Consider the following 24187-nt stretch of genomic DNA (forward strand, 5'->3'; position numbering starts at 1 on the left):
TGGTGCTGGTAAAGTTTAAAACTTGTTATTTTAGAAGATTGTCATAATATTGCATACATTATCTCTCATTTAATAAAAAATTAATTGTGCATATAATTTGATGTCAATAATTTGTTATATATATCTAGAATGCATTAATTTGTTGGGTTTTTTTTCTTTTTTCCCTGGAAAATAAGTTACATTCTTCAGGGTTCCTGGAATAAATACTCTAATTATCGGAGCTCTAAGTTTTGCAACATTTTGTCTGCAGTCTTCCTATCCAGGACAGCACCTATAACCACCAAATCATACCCTTTCACTGCTCTCAATGTGTCCTCAAACGTGGCCTCCTGTTCTTGTCACAGGAGATGAGGACCTAGCTTCATTAACAGAGTTCTGATGATGGCACCCATCCAATACAGAGACGAGAAACAACCACGGAAAGCCACGACAAGAATAAACAGCTTTTAGCTGGCATGGAAGGCAAAGCTCTGATTCTTTTCTGTTGGGGTGCAGCTTCTAGAAGAAAGCCAGATTTCTGGAAACCATTATAAACAGTGATCACAGTAGAACAGGACTCATTTTCTGCAAAAGCTGACTCATTATGACCTTCTAAAATGTCAGAGTCCATGCACTATGCCAAAAAGCCAAGCTCAACATTCTCAGTACATTTCCTTACACCAGGGCAAGCATTCAGCAGTAGGCAGCACCCAGCAGACCACACAGCTAACGCTGATTTGCTCGCTGCTCACAAATCAGGTGAGGACAGGGTCCCACTGGTGGGGGCACCATCAGCATAGTCCTGTTCTCTGAGGCCTCCACAATACATGGGTTTCAGAAAAGAAGAGATCTGGCAGGTTTTACTAATAACCTGGATAGATCCTTTTGTCACTGTGAGTTTCGTACATTGACCTCCTTGCAACAGAACCAAGCTTGCAATACTGCCCCAGCTTAGCATACCCTTCCATAGACACAGATGCTATGCGTCGACTTCAATAACAGACAGCAGATGGGCATGGAAAACATCTTTAAAAACATTTGGGGAAGAAAACCCAACATTTTGTGACATCACTGCCAATTACTGTCCCTGGCAAGGCAGCCTCTCAACCGTTTATTGGTGTGCCATCTGGTTTTCCATCTCCTGAGGGGAAACAGTGATCTCAGGAACTTCCCGATGAAAGCAAAACTCACTCCCTAGGATCACAGCAATGACAAATTATTTCTGTAGAAATCAGAAGAAAATATTTTCTAATGTATTCTTCTGACACGTTCTTTCTTTCCTGTTTTCTAACGTGATTCTCTGTGGATCTCATCAAAGCCTCCAAAGAGAACAGAAAGTTCACTGGTAACAGTTCTCAGTCCTTCCTCTGGTGTGCTCCACAGCACCTGGAGACATCACGCCCAGCTGCCCAAGCACTCAGTGCCACTGGTGGTCGTGCTTCACAGCTGCAGGATGCACCTGGAGACCCCAGCAGGAATTTATGGCTTCTTTCCCCTTCTCACACACAGTAGTGCTGCTCGGATAAATAAAGCAGCCACAGAGCTATAGGCCACACAAAGCCAAAATGCTAGAACTAGTCTTCCATAAGTTCTGCTCTGCTGTGATTGCACATTCTTTACTTCTGATTTACTTATCTTACTTCCCCTAGTCAAACACAACAGCAAGACTTTCAAGAAGCCTGTTTCTGCTCAATTCCTTGTTACCCTGCTCCTCTATGGCACAGCAGACAGGGACTTACACAAACATGACAGTGACATAACAACCCAAAGCCCTGGCTGTTTCATGGTGCTGACACTCCTTCCCTTCAAACAGCGAACAGAAGCAGGGCCCAACTCCTCCACAACCATGGAAACAATTCCCTCTCCAATACATCCAAAAACATGTTGCGTTATTTTATCAAAGGTTCCATCAGGAGTCATTCTTGCACCAAAGGAAGCATACCAGGCGGCAAATTTTTCCACTGCAAATAAAAAACAACCTCTTTAAGTGCCAATAAATATACAGCTTCAAACGGGTGTTAAAACCACCAAAACACAAACATAACTGACATTAGCTTTCTGCATTCCGAGCATAAAGGATTATTCTCTTTACACGAGAACAGAGCAGGTTGCACAGAACTGCGCTGAGTTCCTCGTGCAAAGCTGTGATGTGAACAGCCAGCACCTAACGCTGCTTCTACGAGAACTGCACTGAATCTGGTGAGCCTCTACGCAATCCTAACGTAACATACAGATGACCTTACTAAGCTTCTCTGCCTTCTATAAATTACAGTTAACTGTGTGTCATTTTAGTTAAGTTCCCAACTTGCTGTGGTGTATTAGCATATTAAAATTAACTCTGTGGGCTGCAATCACTTTACCTTAATAAGCTGACTTACCAAGACAAATTTGATAAAATTATAGTACCCCCTCGTGGTGTTACCTTCATACCCCAGAAGAACATTTCTTATTATTATATTCTAAAAAAAAAAATAAAAAAGTCTTCTATCAAAAGCTCAGTGGATAACTAATTAACCTTTTCCAGAATCCAATAAGAGCAAAGGGAAATTAAAAGGTCTATCACCAGAATCTGAGAATGGATGAGTTAGAACAACATTTTTCCATAAGCCAAGAAAGTAATCTTTAATAAACCCTCGTGCATGTCACATCAACAAAGATAGCATGCAACGCTTTAATATGAAAAGCACATCTGAGTAATTGTCTCCATGATGCACCTCCAGTAAAGGGTTTTTAGGTGTTCTGAGGTATTTTTTTCTTTTTTTAAATGAAAAGCAATCAGCTTATTGATTAGATAAACAACCTCAGATGCTGCCATTCAGTGATTTTATGTCACCTTGTACAGTGCTTTCCTCACTACACTTAACTATGGCATTTCATTGTAGAGCCCCCCTCTGCAGAACTCTTCAGTCTCCCGCCTCCTAATAACTATTACACATACACACAAACCGATCACATTTTCATTCAATAGTCCTAAGAAAATAAAGTAATGACAGATATTCAAAATGGGACAATGGGACAAAGGAAAAGTACGTTTCATATTCTCTATTCTTTCTGTTTTGATTCTGGAGGGATTACAATTTCATTCTTAAAAGCATTACGTAAATCAGTCTCCTTTACATATTCTGTTAAACACCTGCAGACTAACACAGCCATACAGCCGATCAGAAGCACCTTTTGAGAAGAGCTCCTGGTACCTAAGGGCTCCCATTGCCCACTCCGTACCAGTAATAAAAATGGCAGGCTAATTCCAAAACATTAAGTGTAAAGACGTTCTTTAGACTCTGTATATTGTGGGGTTTTTTTTATACTTTACAAACAAAAAACCCACACTTGTAAAAGCAGAGTTAGCCTGGGATGGGTTTTGCTCCCCAGAGCTGGGACAGGTTGGACCCAGCAGCAGAGCCGGGTGTGTGCAGGCAGGGCTGCGCTGGGGGAGCAGTGGAGAGGGGAACCCAAGGAGGCGAGCAGTGGGACGGGGCAGCCAGGCTCAGTGCCTCAGCACGAGTTGTCATCCTGCTTCAGACAGTGCGGGAAACAAGCACGTGTCCCTGTCATAGATGCTCCAGTGCAACATAATCAATGCAGCACAGCATCGAGAACAGCAGTAAATTTGGTCTATAAAATGCAGGTCTGTGCTGCGTGGGATTTACAACTGCCTAAGTGTGGAAATAAAGTAAATACATTTTAAGTTCCTGTTAGTTATGGAAAAAGCTTTGAAAAACTGTAATGCAGTACCAATAAAGTTTCTGTAAATGCTATTCTAAAATGTGCTTTCTCTAAAAGAAAATAGTTGCCATCGGAGATTCATTTTATTTGTTTCCATATTTTTCCCCTCTCAGGCTTCCAGCAAAACGGCAGATGAAGTTTGTTCTTCAGAAAGAATGCATGTTTCCCCGATTCTCAAATTGTGACAGTAGGGCGTTGGGACAACAGGGGAGGAAAAGGGTCCCATTAATAAGCGTTGGTACCCCTAAAAAAGAGAGGAACCAGTCCACCTGAACACGAAGGAGCACTTCATGCTTCTGCAGTCCTGGCTTGGCTGGCACAGTGATTCCCTGACATTTTATTGTAGGAGAGTCTGCTGCTAAACTCAACTGCCCAAGTGCCTGGCAGACAGGCCTCCAATTGGGTTTGACCTGAGATAAAATACGGAGGGGTGTCTTCAGTGCAATTGTATGTCATGGTTAGGGCAGAAGGGTCCTGACAGAACTGTATCAAATCTGAGTAACTGAGTATTTAGGCCTGAAAGTTTTCTCATCAGCACCACTGTAACTGAAGTACCTCTTCCTAATGCTCGGACCCGCTCACAACATCCTGGTGCAGCTCACACAGCCCCGCAAGGCCTGTGGCACCATGGGCACAGCTGCCCTCTGCAGCCCGGGCACGAGGGGGCCGGGAGCTCCGGGGAGCTGCTGCAGCAGCACCGCCTGCAGGGAGCACTGCTGGGTGGGCATCTGATGTGGGCAGGACAGACGCGGCTGTTAACGGCCAGCGATCTTCATCTCATCGTCTACCGAGCGCAAGGCGCCATCTTCCATTATGATGGACGCAAGCAGAACAATGAATTACCTCCATGCTCCGTGAGAAATGAAGCTTTGTATAGACAAAATTGCATACATTTTGGGTATTTAATTACAGGTTAAGGGCAGGAAAAAAAGAGGAAGCCTGAATGAAATATGCTGCAAGATTTTATCCAGGCAAGGGAGGCCCCTCTGCTTAACATACACAGCTATTAAAAATTTTTCGAGCAAATCACACGGAACTGCATCTGCAGTACACATTAATTCCTCCTTCAAACAGAAGCAATGATGATAATATCCTGGCTTCAGAACAGACTGCTTTAATTCCCCTTCAGCTCTCAATTCTGCCTCTCATTTTCCTACCGACTCTTAGAAATTCTATGGAAAGACACTGTTGTTAAACAGCAGCGAGTGTTATTCTCACAGCAGTGCACACTAATCATAATTCAGGTGGTGTCACGGAAGGCTGTAAGCTCTTAGCTGAACGTATTCGAAAAATGAAGTTTGTTTTTTTTTCCTCAGAGATCTTTACTTAAGTCAGCATGGAACTCTTGTAAAAGGTAACTACCGATAAGTCACAACTACCCAAGGAACAGCCTTTTTATTTTACTTTTTCTTATTTGTTGCTCACCATGACAACATAATAAATGAGCCCTGAGAGACCAGAAGTGCATAACTATTTAAAATGTTCTATTTTATCTTTTATTGTATGCTTCCAGACATAACAGTCATGGATCTATTTTTTTTTTTTTAATCGCCTTCAGTTTCTCCAAGTAAAATATTCCATTTTCAACTGCAGCATGCAATAATCAGAAATACACCTTCACCACTATTCTAAATGACAGTTTACAAAACTAGTCTTAATTTTGTGACTCGTTAATAATTACTTGCTCCTGTAAAAGGAAACCAACAGGCCAACAGTTTCAACATCTGCTTTTTCAATTTTTGTTTGGAGTTCTGTTGGATGTCTCTGTATTCTTTCATACATGACTAATAGGAAAGATACAAGACTAATAGGAAACATAACTGCAACTTCACTTATGGTTGGTTTCGGTTAACAGATGGTCTTTAAACTATCCAACATAAAAGCATTCATTTTAGAAAAACTGACCCCAAAACTGCTTCATAAAATAAAAGGTATTTCAGTGGGGTTTTTTTCCAAAGCTTTAGGCTCTTTCAAGACACTACAGCATAAAGAGGCCCCAGGGTTTAAAAAAAAAAAAAAAAAAAACAACAACCAAAAAAACCAACTATGAAACCTTGTAATTCCCAACTTTAAATATCAGAGACTAAAAGCTTTACAATGCAGCAAGTATCAGAAGTGCACAGCTATACATGAAGGTGTGCCTCCTAGACAAAGCCTGTTCTTGCTAAATTTCAAATACCAACATAAAACTACAGCAGATCCCTCTGCTACAGATTGCTACAATAGGGCAACCAAAGCCACCTTCTTCCATTAGCACAGCACTTGTGGGGGGGCCTTTGCTGTAACACAGCTGCTCCCTCCTGGATAAGGCATCACGGTAAGTCAGCCACCAACAAACACTGACTGAACGATGTGCTTTCAGGGACATACAAGCTGGAGCAGCATCATACCACAAGTGCTACTTCCACACTGTGTATTGTAGAATACAGCGAAGACTTGTCCCACACGCACTTAGCACGCCTGACCTCACTTTGGATCACAGAATCATAGCATGGCTTGGGTCAGAAGGAACATCAAGGACTATCAGGTTCCAACCCCCACCACAGGCAGGACCACCAACCTCCAGGCAGATGTGCCTGCAGTCCTTTGCTCAGGGTTTTCATTCGGACAACATCGTGTTGGAGAGCAACGCACGGCTCTGGTACGAGACCAGCCTGCTTGCAGCATACTTTTTCTTAAAAACCCTCTGTTGACAAAGGGAACCGAGAATAAAACCAAAGAAAAAGCTGTTGTCCAAAGTGCCTTGGAAGCCCATCCATCACACCCTGAGTACCTGGGGACAAATGGGTTCTGCTGCACTACTGCAGCTCTATGGGCATCACAGTGGTGCTGGTAAATACAAACAAGGTTTGATGCTGCTGCCTTTTTTCAAACTCATTCTTCCTTATGTTCCGACAGTGTCACAACTGAAGCCAAAGCATTAAACAAAACCTTACCTAGTTTTAAGCTAAGAATTAGGATCATACTACTCAAAGCTACATTAAAAAGTACTTTTTGCGAACCTGCTCTCCTACACTTGTTCTGAAGATTCCTGCACAACAGCACCAGACAGCTGAGCACAATTGGATTTGCTGCTTTTGCCAGTCAGCTGCCCAGCATCCAGCAGTGCTTCTCACATCTGGAAGAGACCAGAGGTGGCAGCACTTACACGGAGCAGACAAAACTGGCTTTATTTATATGCATACACAGTCAGACTCCGAGCCCTCGCTCACATTTACTTTTGCAAGGCGTTCCTCCCACACCGCTGTGTCTATTAATGAAGTACCAATACAAGTCATTGATTTTTTTTTTTTTTTTTTTGTATAAACAAGAGCACTTTCCCTCCTATTTGCTTATATTAAAGAACAGCCTCCAAAAATTCACCCAAACAAGTTTAGAAACAGATGAAGTAACAAAAATTCGCGAAGTAGCACTACGCCTCCAGAGCATGGCTCCTCGCTGTCAGGAGAGGACTTTTAATTCCTTTCTAATCGCAATTTCACAAGCTTTGCAGAGGTCTGTGATCACATCAGTTTAAAAAACAAAGCAAAAAAACCCTGCTATGCTAAAAGGTGCTGTGAAAAAATAAATAATACAAGAGTTTGCACTGGAAAAAGAGCTGGCAAATAAACCTAAGTCGACTTTCAGAAAGTCTGTTTTTTTTCCAGATGCATCATCAGCATCTGCATGTTCGCCATTTTTCATTTACAAACGGAGTATCAGAGGAACTCAGCCAAACTACAAGCCAAGAAGTCCAACGCACATTTTTAAAAACAGGGAATGTGTCTTGGTTATAGAACAAAAGAACTCATTTTATCACTTGGCTTTACCGCTTGAGAAAATGGCTCCTGGTGTGCTGAGCGCCATGATAAATGTGCCCCCTCCAGATCTTTATTGCCCTTGTAAATCAAAGGACTGACAGCAGTTAATAAGAAAGCTTTTGAGTGGTTTTGAAGTTTTGCTTTGTACAAATAAAATCTCATATTAAAGAATTTGCTGGTCCTCAAGGTGTGGAAAAATGAGTAGGACCAGAACTGTTCTGCATTTTTTTTTTAACTATTTGTTTCCACAATTTAAAAAAAAAAAAAAAAGCAAAAAAAAAAAAAAAAAAGCACATTTTTAGCAAAAAAAGAAGAATAAAGTACTGAAACTGCTGTATTGAAATACAGAAATCAGAGCCAGTGGTTTAGTTGTTAAAAACATCTCTGGCATTTCTATACCCTCTGATTTCTGGACAGAACCACAGAAATTCTAAGTGCACAGCATCAAATCTGGAGGATTTTCCCCACAAATTTGCACTAGATGTCGACAATTCTTCCACAAGGATTTGAACTGCAGGAAATGCCAATTCTACATGCAAAAGTAACTGGCCAAAATTCCACTGTGATACTATTTGTGGAAGGATAGGATTGTAACTGGATAACACACAGATATGGCCAAAAGGTCTTAAATTCACCAACAGCAACTACTGGGATACTTGCAGCTGATCAACCACAGTAATCAGCACAAGTGTTCCTTCTAGATGTAATTCTGTAGATGCTCCACAAGGAGCCAAATAAATGACTGCAACACAAATATTTAAAGATCAGATTGCAAAGAATTGTACAGATCACTTTACAGTTACAGATTAAAAGTTTATTTTAAGGCATTTGGCTCTAGAACAGACACTTGGAATAAGTGGTCATTGCTTCTGAAGACCTCCAAATCGGAGCAAACTGATACTTATTCTGAAGCTTGGGTAAGTCCACGCTCCATGGCATCATGCTTTGAGCCTACAGCATCAGCATTTCGTTGAATTATAGTTTAACCAAACCAAATTAGAACTAATAATATTGTGGCGGCTTTCTGTTTTCCTTCTGTGGCTCGTGTTACCCGTTCCATTCCAGGCAGCATCATTCCTCCCAAAGCCCAGTCATGGAAATCTTTGCAGGAAACTACAGTGACGTGGATAAAGCTAAACTTATAAGGAAATAAATATTGCCCGTTTGAGCCGGTAGCATAAAGACATTATGCAACAAACTACTGACGGGTCTAAAGACTTCTCAAGTGGATTTTAAACACATCTTAAACAGCATCTCAATAAAAATACATTCTCATGGACGCACTGCTTTCCCCTCCTCCCCCAATCCTTCTGTCTTGAGAGAACAACATCAGGATTTTCTTTACAATCAAACAAAGCCGGAATTAAAGGCACACATTAAGAAGTGTCATTTAGGACGAGACTCCAAAGCATCAGGCATCAATACTTCCCAGCTGTGAGGATCCTTTGTAGCCGCAGTCCCAAGGACATCCCTTAGCACTGGCAGGTTCTGGAAAGCCACAGAGGAAAAGCAGGTCGGGCAGAAGCGTCACTGCCTCCTGCACAGCCCACCCTGACCTGCCCACACTCCCCAGCTGTGCTCTTCCCTTCAGGTATGCAGAGAACCCTCTGCTTGGGGAAGGTTCAGCCAAACTTTTCCCAGGCTGAGGCTCCTGATGGACCAGCAGCAGCGCCTGGCCCTTCTCAGACAAGATGGAAAAACTCACAAAGCAGACCGCAAGTTGGGAGGGCACAGCCATCCAAGGCTTCGCTCCTGGGCCTGATGAGCTGCGGCTAACTGCAGCATGCTGGTATTTTCATTTAAAGCACAGTAGTGTTTTTAACTCTCACAGCTGGAAAGAACACCTAGAAACACAAAGCAAATGTATTCTGTAAACACATGCCTTCCCCAGCCTATATGTGGCCATCAGGCACTTTTGTGATTCTATAGCAGTCATCTCCATTTATTTTTTCTCCTTGCTGTTACAAATTCACGCTGCCCTCTGGCACCAAAAGCTGCAGGTGGAAAGGACCAGGAGAGAAATAAGGCCACTGCAAGTGTCCCTTAGCCACATTACCAGGGCTTTGTTAAGACAGCATTAGTCAAATTAGAAAACAGCTGGCAAGCATGGACTCCATAAAGCCATGGCTGAGGGCTGCCCAGAGAACATACCAGCATGCCCCTCTGCTAACAAGCACCTAGGCCCAAATGTGACACAGGGCATTTTACAGAGTTAAAAAGCACGTTTGAAGAAACATTTCACGGCTTAGAAAAGCCTGCAGAGATGTCCTTCTGTGTCACCAATAAGCATAAACCTGCACTTACAGAATGCCAACAACATCTCGCAAACCACAAGGAAGAGAGAAGAGCAAAAGGTGAGCTCTGAATGAAATGAATTAAGAACTCGTGTACCATTCCAGACTGCGAGATTTTCTGCCAATTAACTTTCTTCTGAAACGCGGTCATAAGCGGCAGTAACTTACATAAGCAGTGGTGGGATTGCTGCTGAAACACGGCACATGCCCACCTCCACCAGCAGCACCAGGTTTCTCTGCCACTGACGTTTCCCTTCAGGTTATTAAGGTCTTTATTACAGGAAGACTGGAGGTTCCTTCAACATTTCTAATCATTGATCTTACTTTTAAACTATTTTTCGGCAATTCTCTGAAAAGTTATATTTGAAAAGAAGAAAAAAGCTCAACAACAGACGCGCGATCGCGTGTCCCATTCCAGGAGCCTCCCCTCGCCAGGGCTTGCTTACAGCAGGACCTCTCCAAACTCTGAATTTCAGATCAGCAATCATGAATCAAAACATAAATAAGTATTGATGTTTGCCACTCTACAGTTAAATTACATCAAGCATCGATGCAATCAACTCATTAGCTGTTTTTTATTGAGCACCAACATTCATTACTTACTTTTCAATTCTTCAGTTAAGCAACATATTGCCTGTATTCCCAGCCTCCATCTACCATCTGATTAGCTCAATAATACTGATAATCTTCTCAAGTCAAAAGAGCCGGGAAGGGAAGTAACTGAAATCCCCATGAGCAGACTCAATTTAGTCTTTTGTGTATAACATCAATACGCTAAACTACCAGCAATGCAATCCGGCAAATGAAACTTCAAATGCGCTAAGTTAGAGAGTAATTTTAACAAAAAGTCACAGCAGGTCATTAGAACACCCCTTAATTGTCTCTAGATCGTACTCCGTTATCCTTCAACAACCTTCCTGGCATGCTGAGATTTTAAATCTCTTCTGACTGATGTAGGAATCAAGAACAGAATTGAAGTGCGATTGTTGCATACAGTCTGAATGCCAAAGGTCGGAGCAGCTCACTGGTACGCCGGCCCACCGCTCCAAATTTTATATCTTTTCTGTCCCTCAGTTATTGCCCGACATGATTTAACAACTAATTCCTTATTTAACGATGTCAAAGGTTTTTAGGAAATTGACTGTATTTCACCAACGATATATTTCTTCTTGATTACAGAGCGGTTAAAATGATTTTAAACCAAGGCAGCAAAATAAAGCAGTAATAAAATCAATAGAAGGAATGTTTTAAGCACCTTTTATTAGGTAATGGCATTTAAAATATCCGTAGCTTGTAACGGCACTTAGGATATGCCCAAAAATCAATGAGCTAAATTACTTATTGAACTAGTTAATTTGAACAGTGAGTTTTATATGTATATTGATAAAACAAGCTACAGGAACGCCGGCCGCGTTGGAATTCCGCGGTCAGAGCTCTCCCTCTGCTGGAAGAAACCTCCGCCAGCTCCACCGGAATTCCGCCCGAATCGCCAAGTCGGCGCCGGGCCGCGTAACGCCGGGCAGCGCCACGAGAGGGCCGGGCTCGGGCTGCGCCTGGCGGGGAGCGGCCGGGGCGGCGGAGCGCCCCGAGATCCGAACGGCAGCGCGAGCTGCACGGCGCCACGTGGGCAGGGCGGGGAAACGCGCCGAGCAGCAGCACGTGGGGAAAGTGTAGAAATAAGGACCGTCACCGAACGCGTCCTCGGGGGTGCGACGCGGAACCCTGGCGGCTCGGGGCAGCGCCGGCGCAGGCCGTGCCGAGCTACGAGCAGAACGGCGCCGGGACCGGGACAGAATCGGGGCCGAACGGGAAGGAACGCCGCCACGGCAGCGGGGAACGGCGCGGAGTGCCGCGGGCAGCGCCCGCCCGATGAGAGCCGCCTTTCAGTAAAAGCGGCCCGCTTGGCGGGAAAGGCGGGAGCCCAGCCCGCGTCTCGCGGTGCCCGCGGGAGGTGCCGCCACAGCTCCGGGCCAAACCGCCCCCCCGACTGAGCCGCCGAGAGCTGGCCCTAAGGCCCCCCCGCCTCCACCGGAGACCCCCTCAGAGCCTCCCCGAGACGAAGCCCGCCCGCTCCGCCCATCTTCCTCCCCTCCGGCCCGCCCCTTACCTCACGCCGAACGACGCCACTTCCCCAAGATGGCGCCTCGCCGCTCGTCACGCACACCTCCTCAAGATGGCGGCGTCCTCGCCGAGCGGGCCCGCCTCCCGCCGACCTCTTCAAGATGGCGGCCCGGCCCCGCCCCGCCGCGGGGCAGGCTGGGAGCGGGGCCTGGCGGCGGGGAGCGGCCTGCGGCGGGCTGGGAGTGGGCTGACGGCGGAGCGGGGCCGGAGCGGGCCGGGCGGGGGACGCCATGCCGGAGCTGGCGGTGGACCGCGTGGTGGTGCACCCGCTGGTGCTGCTCAGCGTCGTCGATCACTTCAACAGGTGGGGCCCGGCCGGCGGTGGGGCCGCGGCGCTGAGTCACGGGCCCGAGCCGCGCCGCAGTGTGAGGAACGCGGGGCTGCGGGGGGCAGGGTCCGGGCGATCGCTCGGGTCGAGACCCCGAGGCGAAGGGAGCGCAGCCCGCAGCGCGCTGGGGTGGGCTCCGTCCTCGGGAGGAGGAAGAAGGGTGCTCGGACGGCAGCGGGCCGCGGGCGGGCCCTCACAGTGCGGGGAGCTCTGCGGACGCGGTGGGGGGAAGGGGAGCCCGGAGCCCGCTGCAGTTCGTGCCTTAGCTGCCGAGCGCGACCCTCTGAGCGGCGGCGTCGTGCCGCCGGTAGCCGTGCTGCAGCCGCTCACGCGGGCACCGGCGCAACTCGGAGCCGCGCTGCGTGGATCCCCGCTTTGCGGCACAGCGCCCTGCTCAGCCCCGCGCCGAGCGCCGCCGCGTTCCGAGGTTTGGTGACGAGGGCACCGGGATACCTTTCTTTTAAGAGTAAAGCAACAGTCGGCGACCAGAAATCACGGTGCCCCTAATTCTGTTCTGCCCGTGCGCCGGGTGCTTGGCGTGCCCGTGGCAGAAGCAGCCGCCGCTGCCCGGCTGTCTGTGCGGGCTGCCGTGTGGGCGCTGACGGCGTTTTCCCTTCAGAATAGGAAAGGTTGGGAACCAGAAGCGCGTGGTGGGCGTGCTGCTGGGCTCCTGGCAGAAGAAGATCCTGGACGTGTCCAACAGCTTTGCAGGTGAGTTGGGCGTCCACCCTCATTAGGACGTGATTTAAAGGCTGCGCTGTATGTTTGTCCCTAAGCCGCTGTGCCAGCTTACAGGTCCTCCTCTTGTACAGATCGGCCTGCATCAAAGTCGAGGGATCCCCTGCTTTAGGAGGGGCTGGACTGGGCGATCTCCAGAGGTCCCTTGCAGCACCCGTGACTTTGTGATTCTGTGAAACAGCTGCCTGCTGTTGAAGTGCCCCATTGGAGCCTGCCTCTCTCGGCAGCCTCCCTGCAGCACTGCAGTGTGCCATGCTCCAGCAGCAGGAGTAAACTTTTTTTGAAGCACTGCTGAATGTTTTGCTGCACTGGACACACTGACCTCTGCTGAGCGCTCGTGTCTCAGCTTGTGGAACACCTCTCTGCCCAGTGCTCGTGTGGCCGTAACCGCTTATGGGAAGATGTCACCCTCAGATTTTGTCCAGTTAAAGCGCTCCTTCCCCCTTAAAGCATGTTCTCAATGGTGTTGAAACCATTTCCTCTTACGTACCTTCATGTGATATCAGGAGTAATTTTTGGGTGCACGGCTCTCACTAACCCACTTGTGTTAGTTATATCATTTCCTCCCCGGTGGCACTGCTCTGACAAAGCAGAAATATCTCAGTTTGTTTATGGAGTTCCACAGTTGTAAGGAGTTCTCCCACATGATGACTTTTTTTTTTCTGTTTTTCTTTGCCAATTTTGGAAGATCTTTTTTTCCCTTTGAGTTGAAAAGAAGTTTGGGATTTTTTTGCTACTATGATGGCCTTTCAACTTTGAAGCTTTAGTATTTCTGTAAATCAAAGTGCTGAGAGCACTGTTCTCAAAACCAGCAGTGTGCCCTGTATGCATGCTAGCTGATAAAACCACTCATCCTTTACTCAGGGGTAACTGGTCCTTCCCTAATGTGCCTCTTTATGTTCTACTAGTCTGTAAAAGCGTTGATGAAATGCGTCCTATGGCGAAAGCTCCTTTTGCTCTTTGTTGATCAACAAACTGCAAAGTCTGCTGGGATCCTATTTATCATATCAAATGTGTATGCATACCATGCAGTTACTGTTGTGCAGGGGAGAGTTTCCCTCTGATGCTTTGATGTTGGCCACCGAGGATAACTTTTAGAACGCTTTGCATTTTATTCCTCTGTTTTAAAACTGCTGGCAGTTAGGAGAAAGAATTGCACTGTAGTTTTGCACTCACGGCGTAACATTGCAGAGCAGTTGAAACTGATTAAGATCCAATTGCCCCTAGCAGCCAGAGCTATCTTAAAACATGGTGCTTCTACAAATACTTTTAGTCAGAAAATTGGTTTCTTAAATATTGGCATTTTATTTCCAGTACCTTTTGATGAAGACGACAAGGATGATACTGTGTGGTTTCTGGACCACGACTATCTGGAGAACATGTATGGAATGTTTAAGAAGGTCAACGGTAAGTTTAGGTTGCCTTGCATGGATACACTCCTAGAAACTTTTAACTTTGTCCACGTGAGAAGGTGCATTCATAGCTAAGCAGGAAATGATGTGCCCAGGTAAGAAGCCTCTCCATGCTAATTCCTTATGTAGCTTCACTTTGCTAATGGTTTTCCAAGGGTTAATTTGTTTAAGTAGTTTGTGTTCCTAACACATTCGTTCATACCTTATTAATTTTCCTACATCTGATAGTTTTGTATCTTCAGAATTAGTTAGATTTCATAAATGCTGCTGTTTCTAAAGAATTACATATGTTTCTCTTCTATAACTTCTGTGCAGATTTGCCCTGAAATTGTTTTTATGAAGAACATATTTGGGGATTATGTAATATTTACAAATATTACAAACTCATGTTTTCAACAGTAATTCTATTACTCTTCATTACTTCACTTGAGACATTAAAGTTCAGTTTATATATGACATTCAGTCATAACTTCAGTTACCATGAATTTTCTTTGCTCTAGCAACAATTCAAAATGATTGAGACATTTGTGAAACAGTTCCTGTTTCTAGAGTTTTTGTATCTTTAGATGTCAGAGTTGCGAGTTGACAGATGGCTGTTATGTGAATTACTGCATTATATGAAATAGACTCATTTAATTAAGAACCTTGGAGCAGTTATTTCTGTAAAATGTCTTCATTGCTAGCCATGCAATTGTTTTGCCTCCTCTGATTCATTTTCCCCTGCCTTACATTCATTTTCTGCATGCGTCAGATTGCTCATTTGCTAATTCAGTCTCCACCCAAATACTTCTGTTGTTGTCTTGCTGCACAATTCTGATTTTAGAATCCTTTCTGGTTTTGCTCAGCTAGAGAAAGAATAGTTGGTTGGTACCACACAGGCCCTAAACTGCACAAGAATGACATTGCTATCAATGAACTGATGAAAAGATACTGTCCAAACTCTGTAAGTGCTGCGCTTTGTTTGTTTTTCTTTCTCTAAATGTGGACATGGGAATCCTTGGCCCCTACTTTTGTAATTGTTGATAAAACTTGTGAAAAAAAACTCACAGCAAAGTATTTTAAACAGCTGTAGATGTCTTATTTCAATGCTTGGAGTTAACACCTCTGTATAGCCTGTAGTGTGAAGGTGTTTTGTTCCAGTCCTTGAGTAAAACCTGGTATTCTGTGTTTTGTTCTGTTTTTCCATAAGGTGTTGGTGATTATTGATGTGAAACCAAAGGACCTGGGACTGCCCACAGAAGCTTATATTTCAGTTGAAGAGGTTCATGATGTGAGCACCTAATGCTTTTCTGTGCCTTCCTAGGAAAAGGTTTCCATTGAAAGATGAGTGTTGGGATGTCTGTATGTTCAAAAGGACATACGTCCCGTGGCACTCATTTGCCCTCTGCATAGGTGATGTTACATTCCCTGCTGAGGGCCTGTGTGCTTCATCCTGACACTTCTGCCCTCATTTGTCCCATTGCCTCTTTCTGGTTCTGTCGCGCAAATGAGACTCAGTTCATCTTACGCTGCTTTGGCACAGTTCACATTGCCCCCCGTTTGTGGCTGAGCCATTTGTGCTGCCCAGTCCGTCTCTTTGTGCCCGTAGTCAGCTGTGTGCTCAGCCTAACCCTGTGTCCTTGTGTTTGTGCACCTCCAAGGATGGCACTCCAACCTCCAAGACGTTCGAGCACGTGACTAGTGAGATCGGAGCGGAGGAGGCAGAGGAAGTTGGTGTTGAACACTTGTTACGGTAAACACCTTTAAGATGAGAGCTTTCTTGTGAGACTCACACAGCAGGGAACGTGGTCCATCTGGCATCTCCCAGTGCCAGCTTCCTGGAGGAAATGCAGAGCTTGTGGAACACGCTGCTTATGTTCTCTTAGCAGTCTCGCTCGGCATGTTCAGCCATTGCTAGTGAAAGGTGTAACTGCCCACTGAAACTCCATCAGATGATGACAGCTACATTGTCATCAGGTCAGAGCTTTGAAATATCGTGCTCTGGAACCATCTCAGCCCCTGCATACATCGCAGAGCAGGACTGAGTGGGACCATGGCTGCCGGAGCTGCAGCTGGAAAACTGGCAAAGCTTGCCAGCCAGGAAAAGAGCAGCCACCTCATACAAACTGCACAGCCTTTTCACCTGTTGGAAATCCTGTTGGCTTCTTTCTTTCTATCCCTCTAACTGGTGGTATCACTACTATTTCCAAAGACAGCATTTCTGCACAAAAGCGTGCGACAATGACCTATTTTATACACGTTTTCTAATGTAAATCAGCTTGATCTCATTCTTTGACTTGAAGTGCTCTGTTTAGTTGTACTTCATCTGTTCTTGCAACTGCTGTTCTTTATAAACAGGAAAGTCCTCTTAGTGAATACTCACAGCTTGATGAGTATGCAGCAAACATTCTAATGTCCAATCTTTGTTACCATGTTTCAGAGACATCAAGGACACCACGGTGGGCACTCTGTCCCAGCGGATCACAAATCAGGTCCATGGCTTGAAGGGACTGAACTCCAAGCTTCTGGACATCAGGAGCTACCTTGAGAAAGTAGCCATGGGCAAGCTACCCATCAACCACCAGATCATTTACCACCTTCAGGATGTCTTCAACCTGCTACCGGATGTCAATCTGCAAGAATTTGTCAAGGCCTTTTACCTGAAGACCAATGACCAGATGGTGGTAGTTTACCTGGCTTCTCTTATCCGCTCGGTGGTTGCCCTGCACAACCTTATCAACAACAAGATTGCCAACAGGGATGCAGAGAAGAAGGAAGGACAGGAAAAAGAAGAGAGTAAAAAGGAGAGGAAAGATGAGAAAGAGAAAGACAAGGAGAAGAGCGATGTCAAGAAAGAAGAGAAAAAAGAGAAAAAGTAAAATGTGTAGTTTTTTTATTTGTAAATTAAAAAATCTTGTAAACTAAGTCACTTTGCTGCTGGGTTCTTTTCCTTTGTAATGAGAAGTGCTCTGCTTTTTGGTGCTTCGATACTCATTGCATTCACTGTAACACGGCTGTATGGATGGACTCAGGGTGGCAGCTGTAGGTGGGTGCTGTGTCCAGGGTGGGCTGAGCTGTACCAGTGCCTGTGGCCAGGAGGCAGCAATGCAGCCAGAGGAGGCCCCTAGCAAATGAATTTCTGGGGGTGGGCTGTGCCATGCTGGCAGCAGTTTCCCACAGTGCAGCACAAGTATGGTCTACTAAGGAAATAATAACCCATTGCAAGTGCTGCTGATGGCAAAATGATGGGATGCTAGCTGGCCCCTGGTGGTGTGAATAGCAGGCTTATTTAGTTCTGCTGTGTTGGATTTTTTCTTTTTGAACCAAAAGCTGTAATTCCCAGGGATGCTGTTCTCATGTGCCTGATTTCCATTGCTGCCTCACAGCTGTCAGCATGGTACCCCAGCACCGCACACAGCATGACAGCATCCAAGCCCCCGTGGCACCACATCCCCATGAGGGTGGTGCCACCGTGCTGTGCCAGTCATATCCACCCCTCCCGCCCTGCCTATAGCCCACTAATTACAGAGGACACGTTCATCATGGCACCCAAACGTAGGCACACAGCCACAGCACCACAGCCAGCCAGCCATCCCAGAGCCATTTTTAACTAAGCATGATTACAGGCTAAGAGAGGCAGGCAGGCGCTGTGCCCAGCCAGACCCTCAACACAAGGAAGGTGCCTCCATGTGTGCACAGAAAAACAGATGGAATGTATGTATGTATTCATGGAAACAAACCTAGAGGCCAACTCTGAGCAGAGCCGTCCCTGCTCCTGAAATGGGGGAATGCAGGGTACCCCATGCAGTCGCCAGACCAGCATTGCTGAAATCCTGCACCCAAACCTCCAGCCCCATCACGGGGAGCAGGGGGCTGTCCCTGCACTGTGACACCAGCCAGAGACGCACCGTGAGAGCTGCTTGTCTTTTATTGCACAAGAAATCGGCATCACTGAGGCAGGATGGTGCAGTACAAAACGCTCCAGTTATCGGTCAGAAGCTATTGCAGAGCTTTGTGTCCATGATTTCATTTATGTACAGATATACACACACCAGTGCTTGCTCACCAGGGCCCTGTCCTAGAGCCACAGCCAGGACACCACGGCCCTTCACCCCGGGTTGTGGGCAGGGCCTGATCCTGCCCGTATCACAGCTCTGGAAACTCCTGGCACAGCACATAGGGGTGGTCGAGCCTTGCACAAGCTGCAGAGCACCAGCTCCCAGCACTTGCTCTAAATACCAAACAGCACAGGGCTGCACTGCACGCTGGCACCTCAAAACGTAGTAGCAAGGTGGAGCATGGTGCCAGGCCCAGCCCTGCCTGCACCCTACAGCCCTCATTGCAGACACCCAAGTACCTTGCTGGGAGCAAGATATGGCCCAAACACAAATATGTCTTTATGAGCACCTGAGTCAGCTCAAGAGCCACTTCTCATCCTTAATTATCTACTGAAACGCCACAGGAAGGCTGAAAAAATAACAGGAGGGATAGCCTACACCTAAACCAGATCTCCTTTAACTAAGCCTGGGAAAAGCCCCAGCCTGGCTCCTTAAGTCAGGGCTGGAGTCCATCAGTGGCTCTGTGCCACATGGGGAAGAGCTGAGTACTGCTTCAGGGAGAGGGGCAAAATAAACTGCAGAGAACCTTGGGGCTTGGCTTCAGCACCTCACTCAGAAGCTGCTTGTGTCCATTTCCAGGTGCACAGCCATTTCCCACAAGCAGGGACAACCCCACTAACATGGAGCAGCCTCTGGGACAGGGAGTGTAGCCCACAGCCCCACGCAGCACCCATGTCCCCGTGTCCCGGCAAAGGGACAGGAGCTGTGGTGCACACTGTGTGCACAAGGCTGGGTTTGGCCCTTCCTCAGCCCCAGGCTGAGCAGGGCTGGGCTTTCGCTCCCACTTTCCCCTCCCAACTTCAGTTTGGGTTGGGAAGGACACGTGAATACTGCCCCAGGGCTGTGTGTGCAGACCTCACACAGGAACAAGAGAACAGAATCAGCACCACCCGCACCATCCCACAGGCAGCAGTGCTGCGAGCACCGCCGGAGCTGCTGGGAGAGCAGCAGGGCTCCGTCACTCCTGGCCAAAGCCTTCCGTCTCCTCAATGGCATACAGCAGCTTCTCCTTCAGCTGTTCATAGCTCTTGTACGGAGGCAGATCCAAGCGGTTAAAGCTGGTGAGACAGGGTGCTGTGAGTGGGGAGGGAGCCCAGTGCTGCTGCCACCCTGCTCCCCACCAGAGGGTCCCCTCCCACGGGTCCCCCCAGCAGCTGCATCCCATGGGAGAAGGGCATACAGGCAGCTAGACCCCCACGCAGCCCCACAGGGACACCAGGAGCTGTCCCCATGTGCCCCACACAGCAGCCACTCACCACGTATGGCTCCGAGGCAGCCACGTCTCTTTGCCAACTTTATCGATGCAGAATTTCTGAGGCCCGTTGCTGCCTGTTAATGAGGAGCAGAGCTGATCTCATTACATGTCAGGAGTTGGAAAAGAACTCTGACCTGGCCCTACAGCCAGCAGAGTGCCTCAGCCCTACGATGCTACAGCACACGGGGTCACAAACCCAGAGCTGTACTCAGAGCCTGCTCTGAGCCCTTTACAGAGAGCATCCAAAGGGAAAGCAGAACAGTGTTTTCCAGAGCATGCAGTGACACAGCACAGAGTGCAAGGTGGGTGGCTCAGCAGTGAGCACTGAAACGCAGATCCTCTGCAGAGCCACAGGACCAAGCGGTCTGTCTGCACACTTCCAGGGACCTGGCTCAGGAGGTCTGAGTCACTGAGGCTGCTTTTAACAAATGGTTAGCCCTGGACAGGCTTCAGGGGGCTGGAAAAAGGCTGATATGGCAGTAAGAACAACCGAATGGGTTAAGTGAGCTGGTACACATCAGTTCCAAGAAAACAGTGGGCAGGCTGTGAGGGGGCCTAAAAAGCAGCAAATTAAAGGGCAGACACAGAGTAATGCCACGCTATGGTTTTCCAAAAAAGGGGTTTCATAGCACACACACACACAAAAAAAAATCAAAAAACAGAATCACAGAATCATAGGGGCTGGAAGGGACCTCAAGAGATCATACAGTCCAACCCCCTGCTAAAGCAGGATACCCACAATAGATGACACAGGTAGGCATCCAGACAGGTCTTGAATATCTCCATAGAAGGAGACTCTACAACCTCCCTGAGCAATCTACTCCAGTGCTCCATCACCCTTACCATAAAGATACTCAAAAAAAAGAACAAAAAACCACTCAAATCTCATTCAAAATGAGATTACAAACTGGGCTGACAAAGTTAAGTGGCACAGTTCATGCTAAAGGAATTTGTCTCAGTACAGCACCAGTGAAGCAACAAAGCACACTGCCTCACTCAGATGTCGCTGCAGCTTCATCGCTACCCTACTGGAATGGGAACACGAACACTCAGCCCCAGCAACCAGAGCCAGGCATGGCCACCATCCCCCTCCCTGCCCAACCTTAGTATGGCCACACACCAATGAGCTCTGCGAAGCCCCCGACAGGCAGGCGGCACGTTCCAGTCACAAACTGCAGCAGGCGGATCCTCTTCTCGTTGTCCATCTCCTTCACCACCTGCAAGCACAGGGAGGAGGATCCCCATTACCCCACAGCCTCAGGCAGTGCCTGGCCCTGAGCATGGCACATGAAGGCTCTGGGGCTCACCTGCCAGAACCACTGGATCTGTTTGCTGTTCTTGGTGTAGTGCCGGTAGATGGTGTTCTTCTGCCAGTCGTTCATGTCGATCTCCTGCATGCCGCACAGCATCAGCTGGGGATGGACGACAGTCAGGGGGATGGAAATACAGCCCCATGTTCACGCTTCACAGCACTGACTCCTTTGGGGCTGTGCAAGGCACAAGCTCAAGCAACAGAAGCGAGCAAGGGAATTCCTCGCCTCAGATGAGAAGTGTTCACCAAGAGACCCAACATGCAGCCCTGCAGCCCCTGCTGCCTCAGGTAGGCACACCTCTGAACCAATGGGTGAAATCAGAGGTCAGGGCTGAGCAGAGCTCACACACCCCACGGGCACCACAATGGCCTGCCTGGGGCAGGGCCTGCTCACCTCCAGCTCCTTCTCATCAAAGTACCGCAGCCACTCGAGTGGCACCACTTCGTTGAAGCCGTCCAGGAATGCCTTGGTTTGCTCCTCCACACCCCGTGTGAACCTCCAGTCCGTCAGCAGCCTGCGAAAGCAGGCAGGGGTCTGTGTGTGGCACCGGGGCTCTCATCATCTTTTTCACCCTTTGTGATTCCACGACTCCCTCCCACTGCTTCCCAGCCCACGAGCAGCAGAAGGCTCTGAGGATGGAGCAGTCACCATAGGGTGATCACCAGCAGCACCACGGTGGCCCCAGCAGCCCCCCAATACACAGGCTGGCGAGCAGCGTGGGACGAGGCGAGGAGTTGCACCCTCTCTCCCCTCTCCTCTTCCTGAGAGTCCTGGCAGCCACCCAGACCACAGGCAGCCAGACCGCAGTGCAGTGCAGCGCCAGCTCAGGCTCGTCAAAGCCACGTAGCCAAGAAGGGGCCACGTCCCCAGCCCCACTCTCCCACCCAGTGCTGCTCCGAAGCCAGGTGCCCAAGGGGGCATCAGGACCGGACTCACATGATGTACTCCTCCTTGTTCTCCTCTGTCACCCGGATGCTCTCGCCGCCCTCTTTCAGCTCATGGGTGGTCACCTTGCCCAAGATCTCCATGTCCTGGATGAAGTAGAGCTCCAGGCCACACTCCTCCAGGCTGTTCTCCCTGCAAAGGGCACCAGGATGTGAGGGGCCACAGGGGGAGCACTGTCACGCCCCCACAAAGCCCCCGAGCTTGAGGCACTCACTTGGTCCAGATGATGGAGTTGTAGAACTCTGGATCAATGGATTCCAGGTCCTTCAGAGTGGGTCGCTTGTTCAGCATCCGCTTGTAGAAGGGCAGTGTGAAGCCGGTGTCAATGAATTTCCCGTGGTACAGAGCCTACAGGGCGTGGGAATGGAGGGTCAGGGGGACCAGGATGGCTCCTTGCAGATCACGGCTGAAACCACAGCATGGGGCTTGCAACCCCTTCCCCTCCCCACCATGAATTCCACTGCAGCTCCTTCTCCCCTCACAGCTCTATTAAGAGCACTTGTTTAAACAGAGCTCTGCCGTGGCTTCCCTGAATCCCTGGCTTCCAGGAGCCTAAGGCAAAGGCAGCCAAAAATAATGCAGACGCTTGTCTAGAACAGCCCAGCGGTGAGTAATAGTCTGGAGTTTTATTGGGATCCTGCGAGGCGCGGGGCAGGGCAGGGGGATCTGGGCAGGGCGCAGCATTTTGGGCAGACCCTGCCCCATCTGGTACCACTGCAGCCCTATGCCCACCAGGCCCTGGGGAGGGTGAGAACACAGGAGGAGCCAAGCAGGGGCAGCTGGAAAACCTCACACGGGGCTAAAAACAGCCCCAGGAGCTGCAGAGCCGACAGCACCAGATGGCAGCCAAGGGCCTGGAGGCACGGCCTTCAGGAAACTGCGACCCCAGCCTCATGGCCCAGCCCCAGCCCTGCAACATGTCACCTCATGCTGCCGTGGCCACTCTCCTCTGGGCACAGACTAAGCAAGAAAATGCTCAGAGGAGGTGACCCTGCCAAGCAGATTCCCCGGCCCCAGGCTCTTACCATGGCAATGAAACGGCCGATGAAGCGGAAGTATGTGAGGTGGTCAGGGTTGATGGAGGAGGCAGGGTTGATCTGCAGGCAGTAGTTGTTCTTGCCGGCATACTCAAAGAGGCAGTACATGGGGTTGAGCACCTCGTGGGACAGGAGGAAGAACCACTCCCTGGGCAAGAGGAAGTGGACAGTGGTGAGCAGACATCAGCACCTGGGGATGCCACGGGAGGCTTTGCCCCAGCAGTGGGGACAGCCCCATGACCATGGAGCACAGCTGCACAGACAGTGCCCGGCTCCTCGGGGTGCGGGGCAAGCACTGAGCCCTGGTCTGAGTATTGGGCAGCCCAGGACCTGGCCACAAAGTGCCTTTGGAGACATCAGTAAGAAAAATGTAGCTGCATGAATCCAGCCTGTCAAACATGTGCACACACATACAGTGCCCACAAACATCAGCTATCCTTCTCTACAAACCTCTCCCCTACCTCCCAGTTTCCCACTCCAAGCAGTGGGGAACAGGCACAGCCCCTCACTCTGCTCCCCCACCGCTGGCAGTCCTCAGACGCAGAGGCAGCCCCGGCATCCCGTCCGTGGTTCTACCCTGTGGTAGAACAGCATGACGTAACCTACCATAGGGTAAAACCACTGGCAGGACACAGAGAGATGCAGGCAGCAGGAGCCCTGCCCACAGCCAGCAGCAGCATCACTGGGAAGTAGAAGGTGGGGAGCAAACTGCAGCACAGGTTCTGGGACAGCAGAGGCAGTGCAAGCCCACCACTGAGCTGGACATCCAGGAAAGCTGGCCAGGGGACAACAGACAGTCCCTCTGGCTGGAGGCGCAGCCCAGTGCCACACAGCACCATCCACTGGGTAGATGGTAGAAGCCAGCAGCACATTTGCCCTGGCACACACCGCCATCTCAAGAAACACCAGTGCCTATCTGCAGGCTGCAGGGGGCAGAGGCAGCTCAGCCCGGTGGCCGCTCTGCACTGGGGGTTGTAGGAGAGCCCAGCTGGATCTGCAGCCCTCCCTGTACAAGGGATAGGGGAGCGCAATGCCTTCCCAGAATTTACACTGTTCTCACCTCCTCTGCCTGAGCAGGCATTGCAGGAGGGCCAGGAACCCTGAGACTCCTAGCAGGCCTCATGCCATGGGGGGCGCACCCT

The 24187-nt window shown here is 48.6% G+C and overlaps 3 protein-coding genes across 7 annotated transcripts in view; 1 reads left to right on the forward strand and 2 right to left on the reverse strand.

The window, feature by feature from the left end:
* Positions 1 to 11982, reverse strand: part of ZFHX3 (zinc finger homeobox 3) — a 510916-nt gene extending 498934 nt beyond the window's left edge. For both annotated transcript variants that reach the window (XM_048958823.1, XM_048958822.1), the window contains exon 1: positions 11907 to 11982. The gene's annotated coding sequence lies outside the window, so the exon portion shown is untranslated. The remainder of the gene's footprint in view (positions 1 to 11906) is intronic.
* A 60-nt stretch (positions 11983 to 12042) lies between these two features.
* On the forward strand, positions 12043 to 17302 carry PSMD7 (proteasome 26S subunit, non-ATPase 7). Its single transcript, XM_048958843.1, has 7 exons — positions 12043 to 12224; positions 12868 to 12959; positions 14301 to 14393; positions 15244 to 15341; positions 15588 to 15668; positions 16039 to 16130; positions 16818 to 17302. Exons 1-7 carry the CDS (start codon positions 12151 to 12153, stop codon positions 17254 to 17256), a joined length of 969 nt encoding a protein of 322 aa, XP_048814800.1. The 5' UTR covers positions 12043 to 12150; the 3' UTR covers positions 17257 to 17302.
* Positions 17303 to 17430: 128 nt separating this feature from the next.
* Positions 17431 to 24187, reverse strand: part of WWP2 (WW domain containing E3 ubiquitin protein ligase 2) — a 33149-nt gene continuing 26392 nt past the window's right edge. For all 4 annotated transcript variants that reach the window (XM_048958838.1, XM_048958841.1, XM_048958839.1 and 1 more), the window contains 8 exons: positions 23034 to 23193; positions 22223 to 22356; positions 22000 to 22140; positions 21457 to 21577; positions 21058 to 21162; positions 20871 to 20967; positions 19752 to 19824; positions 17431 to 19553 (listed from right to left, as the gene is read on the reverse strand). In XM_048958838.1, the coding sequence (XP_048814795.1) occupies positions 19454 to 19553; positions 19752 to 19824; positions 20871 to 20967; positions 21058 to 21162; positions 21457 to 21577; positions 22000 to 22140; positions 22223 to 22356; positions 23034 to 23193 (931 nt within the window). In that variant the 3' untranslated portion in view covers positions 17431 to 19453. The remainder of the gene's footprint in view (positions 19554 to 19751; positions 19825 to 20870; positions 20968 to 21057; positions 21163 to 21456; positions 21578 to 21999; positions 22141 to 22222; positions 22357 to 23033; positions 23194 to 24187) is intronic.

The sequence above is a fragment of the Lagopus muta genome, chromosome 12, assembly GCF_023343835.1.
Source record: "Lagopus muta isolate bLagMut1 chromosome 12, bLagMut1 primary, whole genome shotgun sequence".
In the NCBI taxonomy this organism is placed as follows: domain Eukaryota; kingdom Metazoa; phylum Chordata; class Aves; order Galliformes; family Phasianidae; genus Lagopus; species Lagopus muta.